Source organism: Engraulis encrasicolus, chromosome 12 (assembly GCF_034702125.1).
Source record: "Engraulis encrasicolus isolate BLACKSEA-1 chromosome 12, IST_EnEncr_1.0, whole genome shotgun sequence".
NCBI lineage: Eukaryota > Metazoa > Chordata > Actinopteri > Clupeiformes > Engraulidae > Engraulis > Engraulis encrasicolus.
In genome coordinates, this window is record NC_085868.1 from 41076814 (window position 1) to 41104043 (window position 27230).

Below are 27230 nucleotides of genomic sequence, written 5' to 3' on the forward strand. Positions count from 1 at the left end.
AGCCTACTTACATTGGGTTGCTACAGGCCCGAAACATAGCTTAGCTTAGCTATCAGCTGGTTGCTACTCTCAGGTACACACACAGCACAAAGCCTCATACATAAAGCCTGCTCACTCCGGTTGCTCCGTGCCTACAGCTCGCCTAGGGGTCGCTGTCGAAAGAGCACAGCCCTGAATGGAGCCTGCACGCCTCCGTTGGCGCCCCTATAGTGCAGTACCACCCGGGGAAGTGGCGACTCTGTTTCCCATTACATTCCCTCCAGGAGCTGGAGGACTGAGCCAATCAGAGACGCGTTTCTTTGAGAGCAGGAGGAGTGAGCCAATCAGAGACGCATTTCCACGAGAAACACGGAACACTCTCTCGTTTCTCCACAAGCCACCTTGCCAGCTTGCAAAAACGTCTTGAAACAAAGCAACCAGAACGTTTTTTAAAACAGGACCAACGCGTAACACATTCAATAACAATTGGGAACACGGCAATATTATTTAAATTACGTTGAGAGGCGATCTTTAAATGTTTTCCCCACAAGGCGGAAGTCGAGTGATGACGAAATGCACGGTTTCCATGGAGGGCGTGGCATTATTATGGGATGTTGGAGGTGAAATGGCGCTAGGCGCGTTATTTTAAACAATCGTCTTCATTTGCTGGTGTAGTATCGAGATGCAGAATCACCCATCCTCTGTTGAGGGGCATTGGATATGACAAGAACTTCCAGTCTGCGAGAAACAACTGCGACTCTGAATTCGGCAAACTGTGTAAGAATTTCTGTAACCTCTCCGTTGGGTTTTCAGTGAGGAGGCAATATGATATTAGCCCATGTTAGCTACATTGCTACAATGCTAACCCTAGCAGCTACCAGCAACTCAGGAAGCCCAATGCGGACCAGATGGCTAGAGCTCTAGCTAAGTAATCGCTAGCTCGCAAACAGCTGACGTCCTGCAGCGAGATTTGATGCTGCATATTACTATCCTTTGCAATAGAACCCCTACTGTAATTTTAGCTCCATGGCTTCTCTGTGCTAACTGACTTGTTACTTTAACAAGTTGTCTAGGACCATGCGAGTTTGTTTCTCAAAGTCAACCACCATTTCAACTTTACTTCCTAAACACCAGCTAGCACAGGAACTATCCCTACTGAACTTGAAGCGTATGACTATGAACTATGAAACTAGCTGGTTTGTTTTGAAGTTAGCTTGCTAGTAATAGCTGTGTGTATTAGCAAATGTTACCGTGGCGGACATACAATTGTATTAATAGTTAGCCAAGTCTGCTATTAGCAAGGGTTTGACGCGTTAACTCAGACTGGCCTGTAAACCCAGTTGCAAGCCAGTGGTGTACGTCAACTGGTTTAGCTAAAGAAGGGCTGAACAATGACAGCATCGCTCCCCTGAGCACTTACCAAAACTTGAAGGCCAGTGATGCTCTTGCCATTACTTTTTTCCGTTTCCATAACAGTTAACCTCACCCCTGACCAGAGGGAGCTGATCAGCCCAAGCTGTCATTACTTTATCCACTTATTGACATGCAGATAGTTTGGACGTCTCATAAATGTTTGTCAGATCCACCCTCCCTTTGAGATTAAAACAGAGAGAGCACGTCTTTAGACTATGTTCTTGTACGCAAGCAGTTTAGCTTTCAACGTTTATTCAAATATATTTAGCTAGCTGTGCTTTGTATTGGGTCTGCTTATAGGACATTGCATTGTTGCACTCCTTTAACTTGTGCATTTTATCACCTCTCCACATCGTTATTATTTGATGGGCATGTGATTAAGACAGAGATTATCCTATGTGTCATATGCAACTGCACATTGGAGATTATAGGAGGATTCCTGATTTGGATACTTGACCGAGTACAGGAACACCACCACAATTGACAACCTATACAGGCTGTCACGGTGAACTATCTGGCAAGAGATGTTAAGCTACAAAATACGGTGCCTGTAATATCAGTATGAGTGACTGCGTTCAGAAACTAGCCCGTGTTTTGCTATGCTTGACTGACTGGTATTTTTCGTATCCCATGTTATCGCTTCTCTCAAGATGAACTGATGACGAGTTGAAAATGGCGGATCTTTCGAAATCCAACCCCGGCCTGAAATAGAAACGCAGTGAGCTAGCCACTTTTGCAATGTTATTCTATTGCTGTTTGAAATCGATGCAAATGTTCATATCTAATCCTTGGTTTTGGCACATGTCTAAAGAGCATCGGATTGTCAGTTGTGTTTTATAGTTTAGGCTAACTGCTGTTGCATTGACAATGGCTCACTCGTGGGGAAGGAAATGTTGCTATTTTCTGAGATTACTGTAGAGGCCTAAATACATTTCACAGTTCAGAACACACGAAGACAGCGTTACCTAATGCATGTCGCGTGAATGTCATGGTTAAATGAATGTTACAATGCTTTTACCTCTCGAGCAATGTTAAGTTGCTTTGTTGACATGCATAGACAAGGAAAGGAACTTGTGCTAAGCGATCTTTCTCATTTGTTCAACGCAATAGCGTTCTGTTCCGCTATCGTAAAATCAGTGGCTGAACCCCCATGTTCGATGTACAAGTAGAATATTATCGCTATGGAGTTGGTAATGTGTACGCATTTGTTATTACTAAAGAATGCAGTGTAGAATGCAAATGTCAGAGACGTTCTATTAGAACTAAGGAAATCGTTGCAAATGTCTAGCCTGCTCCATTCCAGAATGGGGTTTGTCGTTCTAAAACACATTGCACAGACGTATTGTGCTACCACCCATTTTCATCATGCGAGTTTAAAGGTCTAATGTTACATGCTAATCTGACAGCCGACCTTCTGCATACGAGTTTGGTTTACTCTGAACTTTATACCAACAAAGAAAATTCAAGTATTGATTCCGGAGTCCTTCCTAAACTACAATATATACGACATGTTGTGTATTGCACTGTTTTTGGCATTGTTCACTGAACCAAATGGGGTCAAAGGGAAGGTCAGACTTTAGAATAGGACAATATAAACATTTTAATCCATTAACTGGATTTGCATATTACAACAACAAAAAATCATGTACTTTATGTTTCTGTGGGGTTGATCTCACTGACTAGATCACATGCAAAAAAAAGTTTTTGGATAGCAGTTGTATTTGAAAAGATATTGCCTGATCAGTTAGCCAAGATGTGTAATGTTTGATGGTTGAGTTTAAGAAAAATGAGCGCCTATCTTTTGCAGATTCGTACAGGGGTCTAGGTTCACTACCAAAGCACTGCAGCCCAGTTTCTATCTGGCCTGGTCATCATTTAAAATGGACTTGGTGTTGGACCCAGATGGGAATCTTTACTTTCTTTTGTCAATTGTTTGATTTGCTTATTCATTTGACCACTTTTTTTGAAATGGAAAGTAGTTGAGGGAATCACTGTACGTGACCACATGGCTGTGTTTTGTTATGCCTTCTGAAAAAAATCTGGATGGAGTACTGGCTGAGTAGGAAAATCCACCACTTCACCATGGTTTTGTGGTGAGAAATAATTACTTCAGATATGCTTTACAGCTGTTTGTTTTTCTTGATAAAATGTCTGGTGGAAAATAGCAGCCACTGGTGGATAGAGTGCACACTGCACCAAGAACTTCAAGATTTCAGAAAGCTATTATGCCTCCGTTTGGTGCCAGAGAAAGGTTAAGATAGATGTTGGTTATTATTTGCCTGCAGTTTGATTCTTTTTTTTAATTATTATTATTTCTGAAATAATACGAGAATTATACTGATTTATATCTCATCACCTTGGGGCAGCTGAGAGTTAATGGAAAGGAACTACTGTTTTGGCCGTAGTACTAAATATTCCTGATGTTTTGGACACAAATTGCCCCAGTGTGTTAACCTGAAAAAGTAAAAAAAGCTCGCACCATGCATAGGTTTTTTTTATTACACAGACACGTTTCAGCGTTCTGCCTTCCTCAGTGTGCAATATATGCAAGTGGATACAAAGAGGAAGGCAGAACACCGAAACGCATCTGTGTAATAAAGAAACCTATGCATGGTGCGACCTTTTCTCATTTTTTCAGTTTTACAATATTTTGGTCAGCACCCTTAAAAGAAGAGAACATTTGTTGGGTGAAGCCTGCTCCAACCTTTATGAACCCAATGTGTGTTAAGTCATCCATCAGACTATTGTAAGAGACAACGGTGTGTCTGATGTACACGTGCCATTGTAGCTGTACCTTAGAGCACTTTAGTGCAGAGGCTGACTCATTGTGTGTGTGTACCTCATAGTGACCTGATGAAAAGGAAAGAAGAAATATCCACACCTAGTGAACGCTTCTTTCTGTGATTTACAGTATTCAGTGAAACCTAGCAGGTTAGATCTTTCTGTGGTCGCCTGACCTTGATCTTTAAGTTGAATAGTCATCGTGCCGAGCTTCACTGAATAAATCACTGCAAGGTCTTCTACCGTCTCAGTACAGTTCACCTCAGAGGGGTCTGGGTACGCTTTGGAGCGTTCACATATGTGCAGAAAATGACAGTCACAGGTCTGTGTTCGCTTAACCCATTTTAGCCTAACCCCTGTTTGGTAAAAGGTGCCCTCTCCCTATTAAAACCTAAATATCTCAGCCTCCGAAGCACATAAAAGCATGAAATAAGTTGCAGTCAAAAGCTAGAACCTTCATTTTGCACTAGAATATGTTAAAATCTCAAGAACCTTAATGTCGTTCCAGGACACAATGGGTTAAATGGCTGAAAGGGACCCGGTTTGAAAACTCTCTAAAGCTCTTTTGTTTACCTTGTAGTGACGACAGTACCGCGGTGGGTTTCATCATGGACGTGGTGCCTCCGGAGCTGAACAGTCTGCTGCCCGACGAGATCATGGACACCGAGGCCATCGTGACCGACGACGACCTCCCCGCCGCACACAGCGGTGACCCCCTGGACAACCCCGTTCCCATGGAGACGGAAGTGTCCGAGATAGTGACTCTGTGCACCACCACCACGTCATCGGCAGCGGTGACGTCATTGTCTTCCTCATCGTCGTCGTCGTTGTCGTCACTGACACCCTCCGTCCCCGTGCAGAGAACTCAGGCCTTGACCACCCTCACCACCACAGACTCCACCCCCTCCACGGGTAGCGGTGGCTCGGGCTCGGGCTCGAGCGCGGGCACCCAGCTCATTCTCACCCCCTCCACCGCCGCCCTCACCCTGCAGCCCACCACCCTCCCCGTCCTCTCCAAAGCCTCCATCGTAGGCAGCAGCAGCCCCCAGCTCACCACCACCACACAGAAGCTCATGGCGCCCCTCACCCTCTCCGCCAACCACCAGCTCATTTTGAACAAGGTGGCGTCGTCGCCAGGCTCCGAGGCCAAGACGGCCACCCTGCTGAAGCAGGACGGCACGGGCCAGAAGCTGCTGGTCATGGGCAAGGCGGGCCAGCCCATCGTGCTGGCGCTGCCCCCCTCGGCCGCCAAGGCGGGGACGGTGCTGAGCGCCGGGGACGGCAAGGGGGGCGTGGCGCAGCAGTTCAAGGTGGTGAACATCGGGGGGCGCCACGAGCTGAGGCCGATGACAAGCATGCAGGCGGTGGTGAGCAGCGCCAGCCAGCTGGTGGGCACTTCGCAGGCCGGCCAGCAGCTCAAAACTGTGCAGGTGAGTGGACAGCAGCCACAAGTCATTAACCTAATACAGGGGTTTTCAAATGGGGGTTCATGGGACTCCTGGGGCCACCAGGGCCTGCTGGGGGGTGGGGGGAGTTGCACAGCTGGTTGGCAGGAGAAGCTTAGCAAAAACAAAATAAATATTTCAATAAATTAAACTAATGTTAACTAAACTATTATGCACCAAAATAAACCAAAAATAAGCTTAACAATATTGCCATTAGTTAAAAACTGAATTGGCACACTGTGCCATAACACCCAGCAGTTTATTTCTGTCTATTACACACAAACGATATCAGTATTCTTAGTCATAACGTACCCCCAATGAACGTGCATACATACACAAACACACCTTTATTTATAGGGTAAAGGTCGGAGAATATTTATTTGTCCAGCTCTTAACCGATACAAGAAACTTTGTTGATCCTTATGTCAAAATACAAAGCCCTGATACCAGAATCACAAGCGCTGCATCAAAGATTTTCCATAATGACCCGTGAAGTTTCCTCATGATCAAGTTGTGTCAGCAGTGGTGTTTGTATCTTAGCTATTGTCAGCTGATTGCTCTAGTGCTGTATGACGGCCGCCTACACCCTCTTTACCGTTACTTTACAGTTGGCACGATAGGTTGTGAGACAAACTGGTGCCCAAGAAATACTTACTAAGCTTAACACTATTTTGCCAGTATGTTGTTGCACATTGTTTTGTACACCAACCTGGCTGACACAATCTGTGTGCAAGATCCCTGCTTTTTTCCCCAATTCCTCTGACATCATACTGCGTTGAGTCGCTTAAATATAGTGCCTGCCTGTCTTTTCCTCCCACCTTGTAAGTTGCTGTTGCATGTTTTGTGTGCCCACAAAAAAGTCATTATTTTAAATAATTGCTGTAAATGATCATACTGTGGTTTCAAATTAATTCATGAAAATTCCTTTGATGCTGCACTGGTTAAATGTTCTTGATATTGGTTTTCTTAAAGATTGTGTTCATGCTGTAGTCCAGTGGTTCCCAACCTTTTTCTTTAGGGACCCATATTTACCATTGTAAGCTTTGGTGACCCAACCGTGCGAGCGCCCGCATGAGAGGGAGTCACATGATGCTCTGATTCCTGCGAAAACTCATTAGTTATCATTTTATTCCTCAATTTGTCTTCAGTCAATTATAGAATAAATGTTTAATGCATCACTTACATTTTGTTGCTTCTATGCATATATTAGTTTAAATGGATTGTCATTTATTCAACATGGGCTATATATGGTATGGTATTAAAATGAAACCCCTTAAAATCAAGAGGGCTTCGCGACCCTCTGTGGATATTGCGACCCATAGGTTGGGAACCACTGCTGTAGTCTATGGAAGTGCTTGGTGACACGTGGCACGGGTCTGTCCATCACTCTCCCCTTTCTCAGTCTCGGTGAAAGTGTTGCACCTGTTGCCCCGTGCTGCATGTGTTGTTATGGCAGAGCCCTATAAGGAAATGGGGAAAGTGGTATCAAGCTGGGTATCTGCCATTCAGCACTTTCTTTACCACATGGAGAAGGGGTTCAGCTGCTGAAACCTGCCCAGCTTGCCGTGTCTCTGAGTCAACATCACTATGAACAGATGCAGGAAATGAGCCTGTGTTTTTGTGTGGTGGCTGGCATGTTTACTGTCAACATAAACCATAGAAGGGCAGGGGGGTGTGAAATATAGTCAAATTGCCTTGGGTGAAAACGGTTCTCACACTTGTCTGTTCTGGTCCACTTGCAAAAACTTTTTTTGTGAAAATTACCCACAAGAAATCTTATTTGGTTTTGTGCCAAACAAGCAAAGTCTGTCAGGGATTTCAGTTTGTTACTTTTGTTTTGGATTAGTGGATATGAAATTGATATAATGAGGTATACATTCCTGAATGGCCAGCTTGAGAGAATTCATAAAACCACTCTCACTGTACAAAACATTACACTAAAGACAGTAAAGACACAATGTTCTCTATGTTTTCCTTAAAAAATAAACCCCACACAGGAACAGTCAGATAAATTTGCACCAGCAAGTTAGTTATAAGGTGTGTGTAATAACATTTTACATCAGCGGTTTTCAAACTATGGTTCTGGACCCCTGGGCGAAAATATTGTTAGGTCCACAAGGGGAACCAGTTGGGAACCATTGCTTTAAATCTACAGGGTTGATGATGACATTCAGGCTTAGTGCCTGATTTCAAGCTTGACAAAAGAATCAGAAGAATGGTATATATTGTCATTAGGTTTTTCATATTTCAAATAGGCTCAGGATTTTCTTCTATCGGGTCTGCATATGGGTCAATGAAATCTTAGTAGTAGCACATGTGAGGGTGGTGCAACGACAGCTAATGCCACTATTGTATGCTTTATTATTTTTTAGTAGATTATTTAAGAAGCATATTCATTGCACTGCAATAATGACCAATTGCAAATTAAGTATGGGCATCAGATGTCGTCGGTTGTGCCAACTTACGTCTGTGCCCAAAAAAGTAATTGACCCATATTATATAATGCCTTATTTATGATTTACCTGGTCTTGGCCCAGAGATGTACGGTATGTGAACTAGATAAGTCTCAGGAAAACCATAGCACTCATTGTCATTTGTCGTGAGAATACAACCCCTGGCAAAAAGTATGGAATCACCTGTCGTGGAGGATGTTCATTGAGTTGTTTTAATTTATAAAAAATAGAAGGATGAATGATACGACACAAACCTCAAGTCATTTTCAAAGGGGAACTGTCTGGCTTTAAGAAACACCAAAAGAAATCAAGAAAAACAATTTCGTTAGTAAGTAATTGTTACTTTTTTAGAGCATGCATAGAGAAAAAAATATGGAATCACTCAACTCGGAGGAAAAAAATATGGAATCATGAAAAATAAACAGACAAAAGAACACTTCAAGACTTTTTTGCACCACCTCTGGGCTTCTAAACAACCCACAGCCTCTGAGGAATGGCATTAATGGATGAAAAACAGAACCCTTCATCAATTTTACTCACTCTTTCTCTGATTGCAGTTACCACATTGGCTTTACAGGTTGGAGCCTCGTCATGGACCATTTTCTTAAACGTCTACCTCAGATTTTCATTTGGTTGAGGTCCAGACTGTTTGTAAGCTGATGATATGTTTTTCTTCAATGAATGACATCACTGATTTTACAGAATGACAAGTAAAGGTCCATTAACATCCCAAGAACGACAACAACAACAACGTTAACTTGTGCATTTATTGAAAATGTAATGCAGTCATGTTCACCCCAGTGCATTCACCTGGCATGCAGCCAAGGCTATTGTCAATGACAGTGGACATTTGTACGCTTTCATTAGTCATTCATCCTAGTCATCAATCCCATGTAATAAATGCACCAGACAACACTTCCAGCATCAAATTATTCAAAGAGGATTCACAATTAATCAATTAATTAGACTTCCATCCAGTCAAACTGTCTGAATGCTTTTTTTTGGACCATTGCATTTTTGTTTTTCCAATTTGGGTGCATGTGTAAGTTCAGATATCCGTGAATATTTCTGTACGTAAAGCTCATTTGCTATAGGTGATTGGAGATGGTTGCCAATGCCTTTTCAATAACTACTCAAATTTATATTGACATTTTGACAATTTTCTGATCCAATCAGTTGAAAGGATGCTTCGGAATGATGAAATCATTTCTCGAAATGGTAATGTACCGGTCCATTGGCAAAACCTGTGAATACATTCTTTGAAGATAAACACATAAGGTCAAGTGTTATGGCCTACAAAAAGCCTGGAACTCAAATCCAAGACAATATCTGTGGTGGAAATTTGGGGAAAACGGTCAATGGCAAGGCTCCAATCCGTTAAGATGATCTGGCACTGTAATCAGAGAAAAAATGGAGCAAAAATGATGAAGGGAATGTTTTTTTCCTCATAAATGCCATGCCTCCGAGACTGTAAGTTCAATCCAAATCCAAAAGTGGTTCAGAAAAATTTTGGAGTGCTTTTTTGTTTGTTTGTTTATGATTCCATATATTTTTCCTCAGAGTTGAGTGATTCCATATTTTTTTCTCTGTGCATGATCTAAATAAGTAACCATTACTTACTAACACAAATGTTTTTCGTGATTTCTTTTGGTGTTTCTTAAAGCCAGACAGTTGCACTTTGAAATGACTTGAGGTTTGTGTCACATCTTTCATCCTTCTATTTTTTATAAAATGAAACGACTCAATGAACATCCTCCACGATAGGTGATTCCATACTTTTTGCCAGGGGTTGTATGTGGGCATCATACTTCATTTTACAGACCTCAAAACAGCAGTCATTCCGCTGCCCAGTGCGATTAATCTTTTATCTTTGGTCTCTTTACAGATTACCAAGAAGGCCCCAGTCTCTACTGCTGCTCCGATGATCACCAAGTTCATCATCACGAAGGCGCTTAACAACAAAGGCTTGACCAGCCAAACGTCTGTGTCCCCTGTTCTGACAGGTGAGTGGCTTCTGTGTACTGTATGTCTGGGAGTGCAGTTCTGAGATGTGTCCGACGACCGTTTTGGTGCAGTCTGATCGGACTGAAATATTGTTATTCTTCTATGATGTGATTTTCCGCCGACATAAGTTGAGTGCTTTCCCTCTGTGAAAATGTGCCCTGTTTGACTTGTGGTCTCACTTGATTGCACTTGAAAAAGGACGAAGGTCCGAAACGTCGTGCAAATAAATCACTGGGAGCATTAACAGTGTTGCGAACTTCTATGATTTACTTCAGTTACTTTATTTTGTCCAGCACCTGTACCACTGATGTGCATGCATTCTCTACCTCCTTGACTTGTGGTCTCATCATCAACAAAATTGGTCCAGTTGATACTTCCTCATCAATCTTGAGTTGGCCATATTGAATTTTGAAAGTTAGTTGTTCCAGAATCAAGACGACTGGACTGACTGTAACCATGTGACAGTCTCACTCTGGCACAGGACCTCCAAATTGAGTTAAGACAATGAGTCTCATGACCATGAATTGAGACCCAAATGGAGTTTAGACTGATGCTTTCACACCCATGAAAACAAAACCAATCTGAGGGATTTTGATCCAAATGGACTGCTTGATGCACACCAACCTGCAGTTGGTGTGAAAGGAAAGCAGCCCTAATCAGGATGTATGGATTGACCCCTTTTCCTGTGCAAGGTGTATCCTCTACCACTCCCCTTCCTAAAAGCCCTCTCACGTCTGAACCCTCTTGTCCCTCTGATTATCTTGTCCCTCTATTAGGACTCTAATGTGCCTGATTTGATGCAATCTCGTCAATTTAAAAACAAAGCATGGCCTATTTCATGTGGGTCTTATTGGTTCAAAAGAAATACAAGCATTGACTTTTGACACAGATGGTCGGAAAATAAAAGGCCAGGAGCTGACCAATCCACAGAATTGAGATTGTCCTCAGTAATGTGTGAACTGTAAACAACATTGCTTGGATTGACGTTTGGTACCTGTACCTGTTTGTAGCAACTCCGAAATGGCAGAAGGTCACTTAGTTGCTTATGTGTTGTGCTGCTTTGTTTTGGTCTCACAGTTTCAGTCTGAGTGTCATGCATGGCACAGCTGCTGTGCGCCATAGTGTACACAGTATGCTATATTGTCATATCACTTTGCCCATCAGCATGTTCAAGACGTGGGAAGACTTATCAACTACAATGCACCTCTTCTCTCGGTGAATGTTTCATAAATGCGCCACGCTACATTTTGCATTCTGCTGTGTAATGTACAGCAGTACTGATGTCATGACGTTTTATACAGTGCATGGAGCAAGCAAGACTGAATCAAAGAGCTTAGACAAAACATATTAACTTTTCTATCTGAAGGAATTGAGGGAATTTGTGTGTTTGGTGAAGTTCTGTTTTAACAAAGTTTTGTAATGGTGAAAATCATCACTGGAAACATACTTAGATTATATTTACTTTCCAAAGCACAAAGCAGTTGCCACGCGAGTTGGTAAACTGAATGACTTAACCAGGTTATGAAATAAGGAATGCAAACGGTTCACTCAGCTTTGGTAGCTGGCATGGTTACGTATTCTCTCTCGTTCTTTTTCTAAGGTTGAGAGGTCATGGAAATGCCAGTAAGCGTCACAGAAAAGGTTTAGAGACAACTGAAACTGCGTGGGAACTGTAAGATCAAGTATCTCATCTGCAGTACTACTGTACATGAGCTTCGATCATACTGATGTCCTCACATGCTTCTTGTGATATTCTTCAGACATACTTCCATGTGATTCAGGACTTACCAGCTCTGTCATCTGAAGTATAGCCAATGAGTTATTATTGGAACAAAGGTGAATTAGTGTTTATTACACAAGAAGTCTTTATGCGTTCTTTTGTCGTTGTTGAGATTCAGTAATCTTGTAGTTGCTCTATCGCTAGTTGAGTTCCCACAGGACGCATTGTAATGTTGTGGGTTCTACTGTGTATGTACTGCTGACAATTTGTTCCATAGCATTGGATCTGTCTGTGTGGGTTGTACAATTTATTGTCTCGAATGCTGGCTTGTGTTCCTCAGAACGCGTTCCATATTGTGTGCTCTAGCCTCCAATATCTCTAACACTGGTTGATCAGGACTCATTCTATAGTTTGTTCTAATTTTCATGTCTCGAATGCTGACTTGTGTTCCACAGTTCTTACTTGTGTTCCATAGTTATTACTTGTTTTCTAATGTTTTTTGGGGGGGGTTCTAGTCTTCAGTGTGTCTAATGGTGACTTGTGTTCCACAGGCCGGGTTCTGACCCAGACCACACCGGACACCCCTCCCCGGACCATCACTTTGTCAGCCGATGCCCTGTGCAGCACGCCACAGAGTGGAGCCAGCAAGGTGGCCATCTCCCCTCTCAAGTCCCCCAGCAAGGTCAGCCACTCCTCCGATGTGACATTGAACTTTTACATGAAATGTATTGACGGTTGCTTTTCCTAGCATGTCCTGAAATGGCCCTGTAAATTGTATGATTATACAAGGAACACTTATAATCGAGCTCTTGCCTTACTATACTTGTATTTCCTATCAGCCTATATCAAGGATGGTCTCGCAGCATCCACATGCATAGCTCACAAAACGTTTATTAAACATCTGTAGGACTAAACTTGAGCCTTATCCGATTGGAAGCAATGCCATTTGGAAATTTTTCTGGAACTATACACACTGACGAGGACAATGGATTGTTTTTTTATATCGTTCAACTGTATGGATGTGTTTGTCCACAGTGACTTGTAGTTTATAGGGTTTATTTATTAGTCAACCTAATTTTCAGATCTGTTTACTGCAATGTGCAATAATGTGTATTAGGTCTTTGTGTATGTCTTGTATCTACTGTATGTAAGCTGTCAGACACCTTCATTTCCCTCTGGATTAATAGAAGTATTCTACTGTACTCTAAATCTCATCTCCCTGCAGCTGACGGTGGTGTCAGTCGCGTCCCCGTCCCCCGCGTCCCCCCAGAAGTCGGTGGCCGTCCCCCTCAGCGTGCTGGGCCAACAGATCCTCACCCTGCAGCAGCCCGGCTCCCCCGCCAAGCCTGGGGCCTCCATCACACAGGTGAGGGGAGACACGGGCGCGCGCGTACACACACACACACACACACACACACACACACACACACACACACACACACACACACACACACACACACACACACACACACACACACACACACACACACACTTGATTTGCCCCAATTCCTAAGACCCCAACTGCTTTGATCCCAAAAGTGAGGTGCATGTCCTGGGGGTAAGACTCTAAGACAGTTAATTGGTGAACTCATCTATATGTTGAGGGCCCATTCAAAAGCAATAAAGATAGCCTGGTGAACCAGCGCCACCCGCTGGACGACAAAATGTTTTGTCTACAGGTGGGTCTGGCCTCGCATAATGATTCAATGAAGCCAGAATGCCATGAATCTGGCAAACCAATTACAACGCAAAGATGTGTTTTGAATCAAAGCGGGCAGGGTTTTGAGGGAAGGTTGTTCTCATCAACAATCTTCGGATGTATTGTGCATCGAGGCCAGACTAAATTAGACATCTTCATTTAGTCTGGTTTATCAGGCTACAATAAAGAGACATTATTCTGAAAAAGCTTGAGAAAGCACTGCCTCAACTGGCCCCCTCATCTTCTGCACCTCCCTCTCTGCTCCCTCTCACTGTAGGCAGGGAAGCCGATGCAGTAAGTGAAAGTAATTTCCCCAAGCCTGTCAACAGTCATGTTTATGAACAGTCAAGTCCATCCATTTGCTGCACTGACTGTAAGTGACCCACCCCCTCTCTGCGTTGTCCTCTCCAGGCCGGTAAGGCGGTGCAGTTGGTGGGTGGCGTCGGGGGGCCTCAATTCAAGACTATCGTGCCGCTGTCCACGCCGCCCAATGTGCAGCAGATCCAGGTGCCGGGCAGCCGCTTCCACTACGTGCGGCTGGTCACCGCCTCCAGCGGGAGCCCCTCCTCCGCCACCGGCAGCAGCCCCAGCAGCGTCACCGCCACCATACAGCCAGGTGAGAACAGACCTTCACTTATAATAACCACCATACAGCCAGGTGAGAACAGACCCTCACTTATAATAACCACCATACAGCCAGGTGAGAACAGACCCTCACTTATAATAACCACCATACAGCCAGGTGAGAACAGACCCTCACTTATAATAACCACCATACAGCCAGGTGAAAACAGGCTTAATTTATAATAACCACCATACAGCCAGGTGAGAACAGACCCTCACTTATAATAACCACTATACAGCCAGGCGAAAAAAGACTTAATTTATAATAACCACCATACAGCCAGGTGAGAACAGACCCTCACTTATAATAACCACCATACAGCCAGGTGAGAACAGACCCTCACTTATAATAACCACCATACAGCCAGGTGAGAACAGATCCTCACTTATAATAACCACCACCATACTGCCAGGTGAGAACAGATCCTCACTTATAATAACCACCACCATACAGCCAGGTGAGAACAGACTTAATTTATAATAACCACCACCATACAGCCAGGTGAGAACTGACCCCCGTTTATAATAACCACCACCATACAGCCAGGTGAGAACAGACTCCCAGCTATCCATTGATTGATAGCCAAAAATTAGCTGGTGTTAATAACTATTTACCCACGCTCAGCTCGCTGTTTCAGCCAGAGCCACATGTTCTATTTCAACCGGGAAAACAACGCAGTTGTGATTGATATTAAATTCAGCTATATTGACTAACCCAAACGATGTGTGAAGTGAAGATTTGATGATAAATATAGCCGACTTCGATGTGAAATCCGATATCCGATGTGAATTTTGACAGCCGACCAACTGGGTCAAACGAGCCACGGCTTTATTGTCAATTTATTTAGGCCTATCCTATGTATACATGTGCTGGTCATACAAAGAAATTTCATGAAATTACATTTCTTATCTGTTGTGCGTGCATTCGCTTGGAAAAACAAAGCATTGGGATGAAAATATTGAAAATGGGATGCACTTTATTGGGGCTGAAACTAAACACAGTGCATTTGATCAATTCAACATGAGGTTTGCAGGCAGCGAGCATGAGAAACTCATGGAACTCTTCTACTTATTTCATCCTCACTGTATTAGAAATCCGTTCGGTGGAACGTCACTAAGTGCGTTATTTAAAAGTATATCGCATAAAATGAGCATACAAAGTTTAGTGAAATCTTTACGTCCTCTTCCTCTCTGGTTTAGTATCATGCAGACCGCGAGATGCAGCAGCAGTCAAACTTGTGTGTTCTAGCTTGCGTGTCGCACTGTTGCTAGGTAGCAGTGCATTTGTTGTCAGGTAACAGACATAAAAAGTCGATTGAGGATGTTTAGATCGCTTACTTAGGATTCCTAACTCAAGATAAGATAGGATTTTCAAAAATAAGATAAGAATCCTAAAAGGAGTTAGGATTTGCTTCTGTAATACCAAACTGGAAAAAATCTCATCTCACGTCAAAAGTTAAGATAGGACGACTGAAGATTTTTTTTCTGTAATACGCCCCCAGGTGAGGACTTTTATAATGGCCAACAAGTAAGGAATCCCTTTTATAATTGCCTCCATGCAGCCAGGTGAGAACCAAGGATTATAGCGATAGGATGGCTTATTTACGTCATCAGAGCGTAGTACGGCATGGTCGAGAGGGGAGTTACTTTCTTCTTCTACGGTCAGTACTGGCGGCATGGTAAAGGGCAATGCGAATGCCGTGAGCATTAGAGTGTGAAACAGGTCATAGGACACTGTGAATTTTTGTCAGCTGTTCATAATTATCCCCCACTCTTCAACGCTCCCCTTATTGCCACCATACAGCTAGGTCAGTCTTCCTCTTGTCACATCCCCACATCCCCACGTCCAGTGGATCCTCCTAGTTTACCTAATGTTTGCATTCAGTTAGGTTTAGCCCTATCCCAGTATACAGACATGTTTTGAGATTGCAGGAGAAGACATGCCCTTCACATGCACTATTGCCTATTTGTCTAATTTTCAGTGTTAATTTGAGCGCTTACTCCCAAAAGTATGTAGTACACTACAAAAAAGCAGAGAACAACACACTCAGATTCTATTAGGACACAAATATGGCTGTGTGCCCTTCAGCAGTGTTTCAACTCTATTTGCCTGATTCACATGGTTGTGTTCATCCAACGTAGGTACAAGTCGGACAAAGATTACTTTTACCCCAATGCAAAGGAATGAAACTGTGAACAGATTATAATTTTGTGTTCTGTTTTTTTTTTATCTGCCTTGTCTTGCAGCCAAGCCCATGGTAGTGAACTCGGGAGCGGTCAGGATGTCTGTTCCCATCGTTTCTGCGCAGACTGTTAAGCAGGTAAGACTCCCTCCCTCTCCCTTGAGCAAGGAACCTAAACTCACATTGCTCCAGGGTCTGTAATCAATACACTGTACCTGAATACCTGAGTCTCTTTGGAGAAAAGCATAATCTCAGTGGCAGGTATAGTCTAGGATTTGATCAGTCAGTCATTAATGCTGTACATGTTATAGCTGGTCTTGTGATTTATCTGCAGGTAGTAGAGGTGCACCGAAATGAAAATTTGTGGCCGAAACCGAATAATAACGAATCACTTGGCCGAATACCGAAACCGAATATTACAATTCAGTCAAAAGTGATCAAGAGTTAGGTTTTTCACTATTTTTAAATATTGCTGAAATCTACAGTTTACAATAAATGTTTGACATGTTTTTGAAAGAAAATAAATGTGTATTTGAAGTCTTCAAATGTTAGAGTAGAACTGAAATTAGTTCAATTAATGCCCATTTTCAATTCATTTTCTATTCGGCCTCCGAGTCGGCCGCTCAATTGGCTTTCGGCCGAAAACCGAAAATGTCTTTGCGGCCGAATTTTCGGTGCACCTCTAGCAGGTAGTGTCCAAACCTCTGATGTTGGCATATTTAGGGGGCTTATGTAGGCTGTGCATCTCTATGCTTCGGTCAGCATTAATGCTTAGCAAATGCCCCCTCTCAATGTTTGATACTTGGTGCATGTTATATGCATTGTTATTGGAGGAGATGATGGCCTCACCGTGGGGAATGCGGTAACGTGCGCAAATAACATGGAAATGATGCTCGTTAGCTCGTGGTACTTTTGTTATGGTACTTGTGAGTATGTAAGCGCCCTATACTTCTAGCGCAGGGGCCAGGAACCTTTTTACTGGGGAGAGTCATAAAAGCCAAATTTTGTAAAAGAAATGTTCATGAGAGCCAAAAGACTGAATACAATTAAAAGCATGTATTTCAATTAAGCCCCACAATTTAAGAGTGTACTGTCAAGTTATTGCTTTTATTGAGAACAGATAAGTATAGGGTTGCCAACTGTTAACTTCATTATGGTGGGGGGAAATTTTGTATTTCTTAGATGTAATTTCCTGCATTTTAAAGCATGTTAACGTCCTGTGTCCCGTTTCAGCTCAATATGGAACCCGTACTTCATTTATAAATACGATTCCATATTTCAAGGGACGGTTGACAACCCTAGGTAGGTGTAAGTAAGAGCCAGGTACAGATCCCAAAAGAGTCGCATGTGGCTCTAGAGCCATAGGCAGTGATGTACCCGAACGCGTTCAATGAACGAAAGTTCATGAACGAGTTCATATTTTGAGCGAACGTGAACTGAACGTACACTATTTAAAATATGATGAACGAACTATGAACGCGTTCATTCTGGAGCCCATGAACGACACGTTCATTAGTTCTTCATTCCGTTCATTCCGTAGCCAGATTTCATTAATATTCCTGCAGAAACCGCGACTAAACACAGTGTCAGAGAGTATAATATTATGTCTTATCCATTCTCTCTGACAGCGTCAGACACCATTCTCTCCTACTGTCTTTCGTCTCGTGCAAAGAGGCGGGACCAAGCAAACCGCAGGAGGGATAGCTCTACTTAAAATCAGAGCGGTCAGCAACCAGCCAGCAGTGTGCAAGTTTTCTGACTTCCCGGTGACTTTTTAGATTAACGCCTCTAGCGACCGTCTTCTGGGCGTTTGGAATAAGTGGGGAGTGCTCTCGCTTCACTATTTAAGTTAAAATGCGCTGCACGCAGCACCAACAACAAGAGAAAGCTGCCTGCTGGCATGTTGCAGAAAGGCAACTTTTGCGCATGAGACAGAGAACAACAGTGCAGGAAAACGTTACAGAGTCCACGCACCCGTTTTAAGACCAGTCTGTACAGTAACCGAAAAGAAGTGAAATCGCTCAGCACACACAGTGTCTAAACAACAAACACTGTAAAGGACTACTAGGCCTACTGATAAACCACTCTTAATGCAAAACTAAAATACAGTAGACTAATATCTAACAATCTCATTGTTAAAAGTAATTAAAGGGCTTTAGGCCTACACTTTTTTCAACATGGGGGGTGAGCTGTGAACTGAACTATGAACTAGTAGAAAATTAACTTTCCCAACACTGCAGAAAACACAGTTAAGGACTATACTCTCTATTAGGCTACTACTAATAATAATAAACCGCTGCTCTAATGCACAACTAAAATACCGTTATATCCAGCAATGTCATTGTTAACACTAATTAACCCATTAAATAATGGGTGAAGCATGTGAAGCATGTATATGGGCTTTTTCAATTAATTATTTTTTTAATTTTTTTAAAAAAAAATTGGGGGGGGGGATGAACTATGAATGAACTAGTTCATTTTGAAAAAAATATGAACTATGAACGAACTAGTTCATTCTGAGAGCTGTGAACTTGAACTTGAACTAGTTCACGTACAAAATGAACTTTCCCAACACTGGGTTCCTGACCCCTGTTCTAGCGTGTCCTACATGTTAATAACTGGTTTTGTACAAGGTGATACTGTAATCTCTGGCATTGGCATATTTTGATTTCCAGGGTCCAACATTTCAGTCATAGACCTTCACCTGGTAAAAATCCCCTAGGCCAGTGGTTCCCAACCTATGGGTCGGGACCCAACTTATGGGTCGCCAAAGATCCACAGGGGGTCGCGGAGCCCTCTTGATTTTAAGGGGTTTCATTTGAAATATATAGCCCATGATGATTAGCCTAAATGACAATGCATTTAACTAATACATGCATAGAAGCAGCAAATTGTAAGTGCTACATTAAACATGTATTCTATATTTGACCAAAGACGAATTGAGGAATAAAATAACTAAAATTAGTTTTCGCAGGAAACAGAGGGCATCTTGAGACTCCGTCTCGGGCGGGCGCTCGCGTGGTTGGGTCACCAAAGCTTACAATAGTTAATACATGGGTCCCGTAAGAAAAAGGTTGGGAACCACTGCGCTACGCAACTGGCAGCTGAGGTGTACAGGAAAAAATGTCCAAAGTTTTACAGTGGCTACATGTTATAACTGGTCTCGTGTCCCCTCCCCAGGTGGTTCCCAAGCCCCTAACGTCGGTCGCCTCTCAGGTGGTGACCAATCAGCAGCAGCGGCTCATCATGCCAGCCACGCCCCTCCAGCAGATCCAGCCGCTGCCCGCCGGGACCCTCCTCGCCCCCGCGCCCGGCACGGGCAACATGGGATACGCCGTGCTCTCCGCACCGGGATACGTCACACAGGTGAGCAGGCACAACTCTAGGGGTGTAATTTTAGAGTGAGGAGTCCGCAGAACCTGATTAAGACAAACAGACGAAACGTCATCCTATCCTGCCATGGGATAAAGGGACCAAGAAAAAGGGATTTGAAGTGTGCCGACTCCTCATTCTAAAATTACAGTCAGCCTTTGTCCTGCATCTTTTCCTGGGATGTGCACAATCTTCACTTTCAACAAGGCTGAGGATGGCGCTTGTTATGTTTTGTAGAGTTCTGTAAAACGACTATGATGTGATACGATTTCATTATCGTTCTCCCCCCCCAAAAAAACAAACAAAAAAACAGGAAGGCACAAGAGAATTGGTTACAAATCGAATCATTTAGCAGAATGATTCGATTTTTAAACGACTCTCTTGTGCATTCCTGTTTGGGGGAGAAGCCATAAGTCTATTGTAATGGCACACTATTTAAATCCAGATCTCTATTCATGTACTACAATTTCACTTTTTTTTTTACTCTGAAATGTGAAGATGAAATGTGATGTGGCACACTGTACTGTAGTGATGGTTATGTAAATGGCATTCCAAATGCTTTTTTTATATTCTAGCTTTTGAGACCGGAGAGGGATTGGATTAAGCAGGGATCCTGTATGATGCTGTCTACATTTCACTTGTATGAAGCAGTCATCTAATCCAGACCATATTTGTGCATAGTAGATTTGAGACTTGTACCATGTTTCATTGACCGCTTCTTCAATATCAGCCTTCACATCCCTACATAGGGCAAAGTGTAAACAGTTCTGCTCATGACTTGTGCAAGCTGTGTCACAATGGCATTTGGTCGTGCACAATTGTTTCATGGCTGTCGCATTGCATTTGCCACACTTCAGATCATGAGAATGCCCCATAAATCAAAACAATAGAGCCAAGACTAAAGCAAGCGTTTCAAGTTAACCGATAGCGTTCCCCTCAATTGACACATGAATATGAACTTCTAAAGGTGTCTGCCAAATGCAATGTAATGTAATGATGCCAGCTCCGGGTTTATATTGCACATTCGCTATGTCTTTGAGAACAGTTTGGTGTGGTGAGTTTTTGCATCAACAGATTTTTTGGGTGTTCAGTTGCCTAAAAAACGGGACTAAAGTTGGACTAAAAACATTAGGAATTGCCATTTAAATACACAGCACTTCATGTTTGGTTTGATTGCTTCTCTCAGTGCAGTGTTAATTGTGTGCTTGTTGCTCGGTCTTCAGCTCCAGCAACCAACAATAGTGACGCTGGCCAGTGGATCGGGATTTTCCACGCCATCTACCATACAGACACAAGCCAGACTGCCGCTTAATGGGTGAGGGGACAAGAGACATGAACACACACACACACACACACACACACACACACACACACACACACACACACACACACACACACACACACACACACACACACACACACATACACACACACACACACACACACACAGTTGCATACACTTGCCTATAGACAGCACAGACATGCATACAAATGTTTGCATTCATTTCAAAAGCATTTTTTAAATTGTTGTCTGCTTTCACCATTCATGCCTTTCTAAAAGTGCCATGTGTTTATTCCCAGCCTGTCAGCATCTGATTCAACGTCAAGGCCAAGGAAACCATGCAATTGCACAAAATCACAATGTCTGAAACTGTAAGTAGTCCTCTTCGGTGTCCACTTGCTTGAACTAATCCTAATATACAGGGTATAATATAGGATTTTAGTTTTGTGTATTCAAAACTGTATTTCCAATTCTTTCTTCCTGCAGTTACTGTGACTGTTTTGCCAACGGCGAGTTTTGCAGCAACTGCAACTGCACCAACTGTTTCAATAACCTGGAGCACGAGTCGGAGAGATTAAAAGCTATCAAGGTAAGTCCTGCACCCGAGTGCACCGCAAGTAGGGTGCTGATTGACAAGGGTGGAAGTTAACTTCAAGTGCATAAACATTAACATATTGCAGTATGTGACTTATTACCTGACCGCTTAAAGGGGATACAGCCAGGTATTGCAATGACACTCACTGTCTGTCTGCCTGTCAGTCTGTTTGTGTTTGCCTGCAGTTTGTTGTCAATATTCAATTGCTAATTAATAGTAGTACTGGCTGTAATGGTTACCAAAGTTTTTTTTTTCTCACTCACATGGGGGAATAGAATAGAGTAGAACATTCTTTTGAACTTTCGTTAGAATTCAGTTCTACTTGCATCTATGCATCAATTGGGGCCAGTTTGCCACTTCTGATTGCACTTCTTTGTTCTGTAAAGGTATATAAATGTTTAATACACTTGTCTTTTTGTAAATATGTGTTCAATAGATTGTTTTCACATTTTTTTATGCTTGTAGTCATGTTTGGACCGGAACCCAGAGGCTTTTAAGCCAAAAATCGGCAAAGGCAAGCAGGGCGAGTCAGACCGTCGGCACAGCAAGGGCTGCAACTGCAAACGCTCGGGCTGCCTGAAAAACTACTGCGAGTGTTACGAGGTCAGTTCCTCGCCATTTCATGAAGGACCAGTAGCAGAGTAGGGATACTTCATTCATCCCCAAGAAAATTAAAGGCCAATATGGCCCATGGAAGTGCAAAGTCCTGCTGTCTTCTTTCAGTGTGTGTGTTGGATGGTCATAAAGGGTGAAATGCCTTAAGACCATTACTGATCATTTGAAAATGGACATGCACAAAGTCCATTTCTCCACCTGCTTACTTGTAATGCATCAGCATGGAATACTATTTGAAATGTTGCCAAAAGCATTCATGTAATTGCCCATATTCTACAATGAAATGAAAAAATCATAGTTAGATGCATAGCGCTAAACATGCGCATGACATACATTGCAGTGGTAATGCTGGTCTTTTGACAAAATATGCTGAATTTATTTCAAGATCACAGATTAGATCACCATCGGACACTTTTGCACACCTCAATTTGAACGGGTGTATTGGATGTAACAGGTGGTTCAAAGTACTAGACCAGTGTTTCTCAAACTTTTTCAGACCGAGGACCACTTTGTCCCCCCAAAAAATCTTCAGGGACCACCTGTCAACTGAATTGACAGTTGACGGGTGCTAATTTGACACTGCTAATGATACCCCGGCCCTTACTATTATTCACATCACAAGCCCACCCTGTTGTGGTGAAAATAATACTACAGCTATGTTTAGCTTTGTAATAATGTTACAAATATAGTATACTGCTAGCTTGTCTTGGAAAAGTAGAGATCCCCTCGCGGACCACCTGAGCTCTGTCGCGGACCACAAGTGGTCCCCAGACCACACTTTGAGAATCACTGTACTAGACAAATATCCTGCACACTGTCAATTAAACTGCTATTTTAATCTTCACAATGTTTCAGTCATGCAGACCTTCAAGTGGATTTAGGTCTGAACATCCTAAAAGTTGTGTGCAATAAAAACACAAGTGTACTGGAAGGTGTGCACGTTCTTGTCTACTAGGATGAGCCATTTACCCGTGTGTGTGTGTGTGTGTCTGTCTGTGTGTCTGTCTGTGTGTGTGTCTGTGTGTGTGTCTGTGTGTGTCTGTGTGTGTGTGTCCGTCCTGTCTCTCCATGGCTCTCCTGGACGTGCATCAGGCCAAGATCATGTGCTCGTCCATCTGCAAGTGCGTGGGCTGCAAGAACTTTGAGGAGAGTCCGGAGCGGAAGACCCTGATGCACCTGGCGGACGCGGCAGAGGTCAGAGTTCAGCAGCAGACGGCGGCCAAGACCAAGCTCTCCTCACAGATCTCAGACCTGCTGACGCGCACCGCGCCCACCATCAACAGCGGCGGAGGGAAGTAAGGCCACTCACTCTCTCTTTACATTGTTTGCTTTCAATGGTGTTTGCGTGCTAGTCTCACCAAGATCATTTGTTTGTGCTGAGAAAGCCGTTTTAATGGACCTATTCTGATTAACATGGTGCCAATTGGTTAGTGTCCCAGTCATCCTGTGTTGTCGTGATGTGTTTTGCTTTTCAAGGACGGCCCAAGAACAGTAACCGAACTTTAGCCTCTGCTCGTCATCCTGTTGTGTCATTGTGTGGGCTCACTAGCTACCGTTGCTTCTCGTCCGCAGGTTGCCCTACACATTCGTCACCAAGGAGGTCGCCGAGGCGACGTGCGACTGCCTGATGGAGCAGGCGGAGCAAGCGGAAATGTCCAGTCAGAGCCAGGCGATGGCCGAGCGTCTCATCCTGGAGGAGTTCGGCCGCTGCCTGAAGAGAATCATCAACTACGCCGGCAAGGCCAAGACGGACTGCTGCTAGGAAGCCTCCCACACACACGCACACACGGGCAGAGACAGGCAAACAGGACAGATGGAAAGACGGACAGACAGCCAACGCAGTCAGTGAGAATCACCCCTACCAACCAACCAACTCACCACCACCAGCAGCAACAGCGGAAACCCCAGTGGCAGCTCACGGCTAGCCCCAACTGGTTGCTGGCACGGCCAATCCGGATTGCTGCTAAGCAGCCGTACACACACACACACACACACACACACACACACACACACACACACACACACACACACACACACACACACACACACACACACACACACACACACACACACACACACAGGCAAACGGAGAGACGGCCAACAGTCAGTGAGAATCGCCACCACTAACCCACCAGCAGCGGACGCCCCAGTGGCGGCTCACGTGCAGCCCAACTGGTAACGGTCTATGGTCAAGGCCCAGGTGACAGGTCACACCTTTGCAAAACCCCACCAACCACACTTATGTCTGTCAAAAAGCTAGGCTGGATGGACCTCAAAACAAACGAAACAGCCACGCCATGCGCCCCTCCCTGCTCTACCTGGACCCGTGCAATTCTCCAGGGTGCTCCACCAATCAGGTGGAACGGAACAGAATGGACACGACACGGGCATGGTTGTCCCTAGCCAATCAGCCGGGAATGGACATCAAGGCAGAGATTTTCCTAGCCAATCAAGTGGCTGGAAAGGGAACTCCAGGAAAAGGAAAAGGGTGTAGAAGCTTTGGTGACTAGGACAAGAGACGCCAGTCTTCTCAAATCCCTGGCTGAGGTCAGCTGGAAAGGAGGGGATACGAGACTAGAGACTCGACGTTCCCCTTCCCAGCACCCCCACCTCTGCGACCAGGTCGTGACTGAGTGGGGTGTTGTAGAATGAGAGACTGGAACAGACTTCTAAGCAAGAACTCTGGGATGTTTGGTGGGCTCCCTCAGAGTATAGAGTATTGCACAGTATGCTGTTTTTTTTGGGACGTGTTTAGAGAGTGTTTATATTTACTTTTGAAGTAGGATTTTATTTCTTTATTTGAACGTTTTATTTTTTTCGTGTCATGACATTTAATTTTTATCCATCATGGAATTTGCTGATCATCATTAGGTCGCCGTTTTCAGATCTCTGGAACTATTTCTCCTTTTTCAACTAACTGCTTCACCTCAAAAAGGCTTTAGCTGACGCCTTCATATTATTCCGCGTTTCTCAAATCATGACTTAACGTGCAGCATGTAGCCTCTACTGTAGCCTATGATTTAAAGACGTGCTTCATTTTGTTTGTATTTATTTTTGATGATCCAGGGAGTTGATCGTTGACCCCCCCCCCCCCAGCAAGAATGGAAGGCGTCAGAGAGTAGGACACATTGAGAGCAGTTACATGCGCGAAGTATTCAGGTTTCAATTGGAATATTGTCAATATTCGGGTAGAAACGGGTTCCAGAATATTCCGTTTACAGGACTGGAGCACCACTCTGCAACCGGAGTACTCCTGGAACACTGTAACATTCTGAATCAATGAATAAAGAGTTTACGTAACTCTTGCGTAAAGAGAATACGGCAACCTGCTTCTGTTTTTAAAATTGGAAATTTCCTCGCTTGTAACTGCTTTCACAGTTTTTGCATTAACTATCTAGCCTGGTTTTACCATCCCCTCATATTAATATCATTCGTCCTGAGTGTCTGGAATGGGAGATCTGGGAGGAGTTTGGTCTTGTTGCCAAAGAAGCGGTGAAGCAGCCAAAGGGGATGGATGGATGGATGAGGGAGTGGGCGGTGCACATTTCGAACATCAACAGACTTCATGACCAGTAATCTTTTTTCACTGTCATGAACATATGTTAGTGATTGGATGAAATGGGACGCGTGTTTAACAACAGAGTTCAACCCTCCCTCCGCTAAACATTTTTTCAGTGTGGCTGTTCCAGACCTTCTGTACAGATGAAATTGGTATGGAGGGATGGAAAAGCCAGGCTAGCATTAGCAGGCTTTTGGGCTATAACTATTACAGGACGTCATCAGTTAAATTCTACTTGGCTAGTGAGATGGTTGACTAGCTTGGCATTGACGTAAAATGTTGCAGGACGAGATTTGTCAGTGAACAGCCATTTAAAGATGTTCCTCCCTTAAAGTTTTAGTATCGTCACTGTTAAGACAAGATTTAAATCAACTTTTGCTCCCAGTTCACAACTGTCTGCTTGTGAATGCCGATCAATCTCATCTAACATAATGTTAAGGGAACCAACTAGGCAGCCATCTAGCCACCCGAGTTGAATGTGGCCATAGATTTGGGAAATGGGTGTTGGGCCAGCTACAAATTGCTATTTGGAGTGTTTCAGAATTCTAAGAAATCATCTGAAGGTTCCATTAATGCCTAGTGGACAGTTTTTGTTTGCTATTAAATCTGGTGTAAATTAAATGTTTTTCATTAACTCTAAAAAGTATGGATAAGTGAATTGATACTTACTAAGAAATGCCAAGGGAAAAGTTTTTTATGCGTAAGATTTGAAATCAACTGGGCTGCAGGAACCACATAATCTGAAAGTATTACTAATCTCTTTTAAACTATATATGAAACGTTATAGTCCACATTTTCCCCCACGCAACTCTTGAGATCTTAATGATGTCTGTCTTGATGCATGTTGGAATACCATGTTATCCAACTGCCTTCTTACCCCTGGATGTGATCTGTTTGGTCCCCCCGCCAATTTATTCCTTCCCCGTAGGCCTACCACATTAAAGTGTTCTCGTTGTTTATTTAATGTACTTGTTAGGTGGACAATGAAGGGAATACCTGCTGGACACTCAAGTGATGCATCAAGTCAGTTGATTCATGTTTTTATTTACCGGTAGTCGTGGTTGCAGTGCCTTTCTCTGTCCATAAGGAAATTAATGGTTGTGGTGCAAAATTAAAAGCTACGGATTAAGCCTGGAGATTTTTTAGAAGTGCATTTCAGGGTCTTTGCCAGTTGTAAACGTTTGGGATCATTTTTTTTTTTTAAATTAAATGGCATGCGTCTTTGAATATGTTATAAACATCATTGAATGATTTATTTTTCTTCTTCAAATGTCCGTGACCCTTTGTGTTGACTGATTCCCTGTATTCTTTTTTCACGTTGATGTGCACAATATGCCTTAGCCACCTCCTATTTACTCAGGGCTATGTTGAGTTCATTTAGCTTTTACACATTTCCCCCTACACGAGGTCTGTGATCCGCACAGTAGTGCGGGCATCAGATTTTCTTGTGCTATGCATTAGCAAGCGAAATAATTGAAAGGAGATAAATCCTTGTGATGCCCAATG

At 43.4% G+C, this 27230-nt stretch overlaps 1 protein-coding gene across 3 annotated transcripts; it reads left to right on the top strand.

Moving 5' to 3' along the window:
- The first annotated feature begins 593 nt into the window (after window positions 1-593).
- On the top strand, window positions 594-27034 carry lin54 (lin-54 DREAM MuvB core complex component). 3 transcript variants are annotated; one of them, XM_063212216.1, is made up of 14 exons: window positions 594-756; window positions 4754-5603; window positions 9957-10074; window positions 12347-12477; window positions 13021-13161; window positions 13906-14110; window positions 16366-16439; window positions 19482-19667; window positions 20897-20988; window positions 21255-21326; window positions 21442-21544; window positions 22016-22153; window positions 23258-23460; window positions 23738-27034. In XM_063212216.1, exons 2-14 carry the CDS (start codon window positions 4782-4784, stop codon window positions 23925-23927), a joined length of 2475 nt encoding a protein of 824 aa, XP_063068286.1. In that variant the 5' UTR covers window positions 594-756; window positions 4754-4781; the 3' UTR covers window positions 23928-27034. The 3 variants fall into 3 exon arrangements, with proteins under 3 accessions (XP_063068286.1, XP_063068287.1, XP_063068285.1); XM_063212217.1 differs by lacking the exon at window positions 594-756 and adding an exon at window positions 1819-2110; XM_063212215.1 differs by lacking the exon at window positions 594-756 and adding an exon at window positions 3431-3485.
- Window positions 27035-27230: the final 196 nt, after the last annotated feature.

What these genes read in the sequence shown, in the direction of transcription:
- lin54 (XM_063212215.1), top strand. Translation starts at nt 3,436, where the DNA reads ATGGAGTACTGGCTGAGTAGGAAAATCCACCACTTCACCATGGTTTTG. An exon ending in AGCAGCTCAAAACTGTGCAG is followed by an intron (nt 5,604 to 9,956) that starts GTGAGTGGACAG and finishes GTCTCTTTACAG; the next exon opens with ATTACCAAGAAGGCCCCAGT. An exon ending in CTGCGCAGACTGTTAAGCAG is followed by an intron (nt 16,440 to 19,481) that starts GTAAGACTCCCT and finishes TCCCCTCCCCAG; the next exon opens with GTGGTTCCCAAGCCCCTAAC.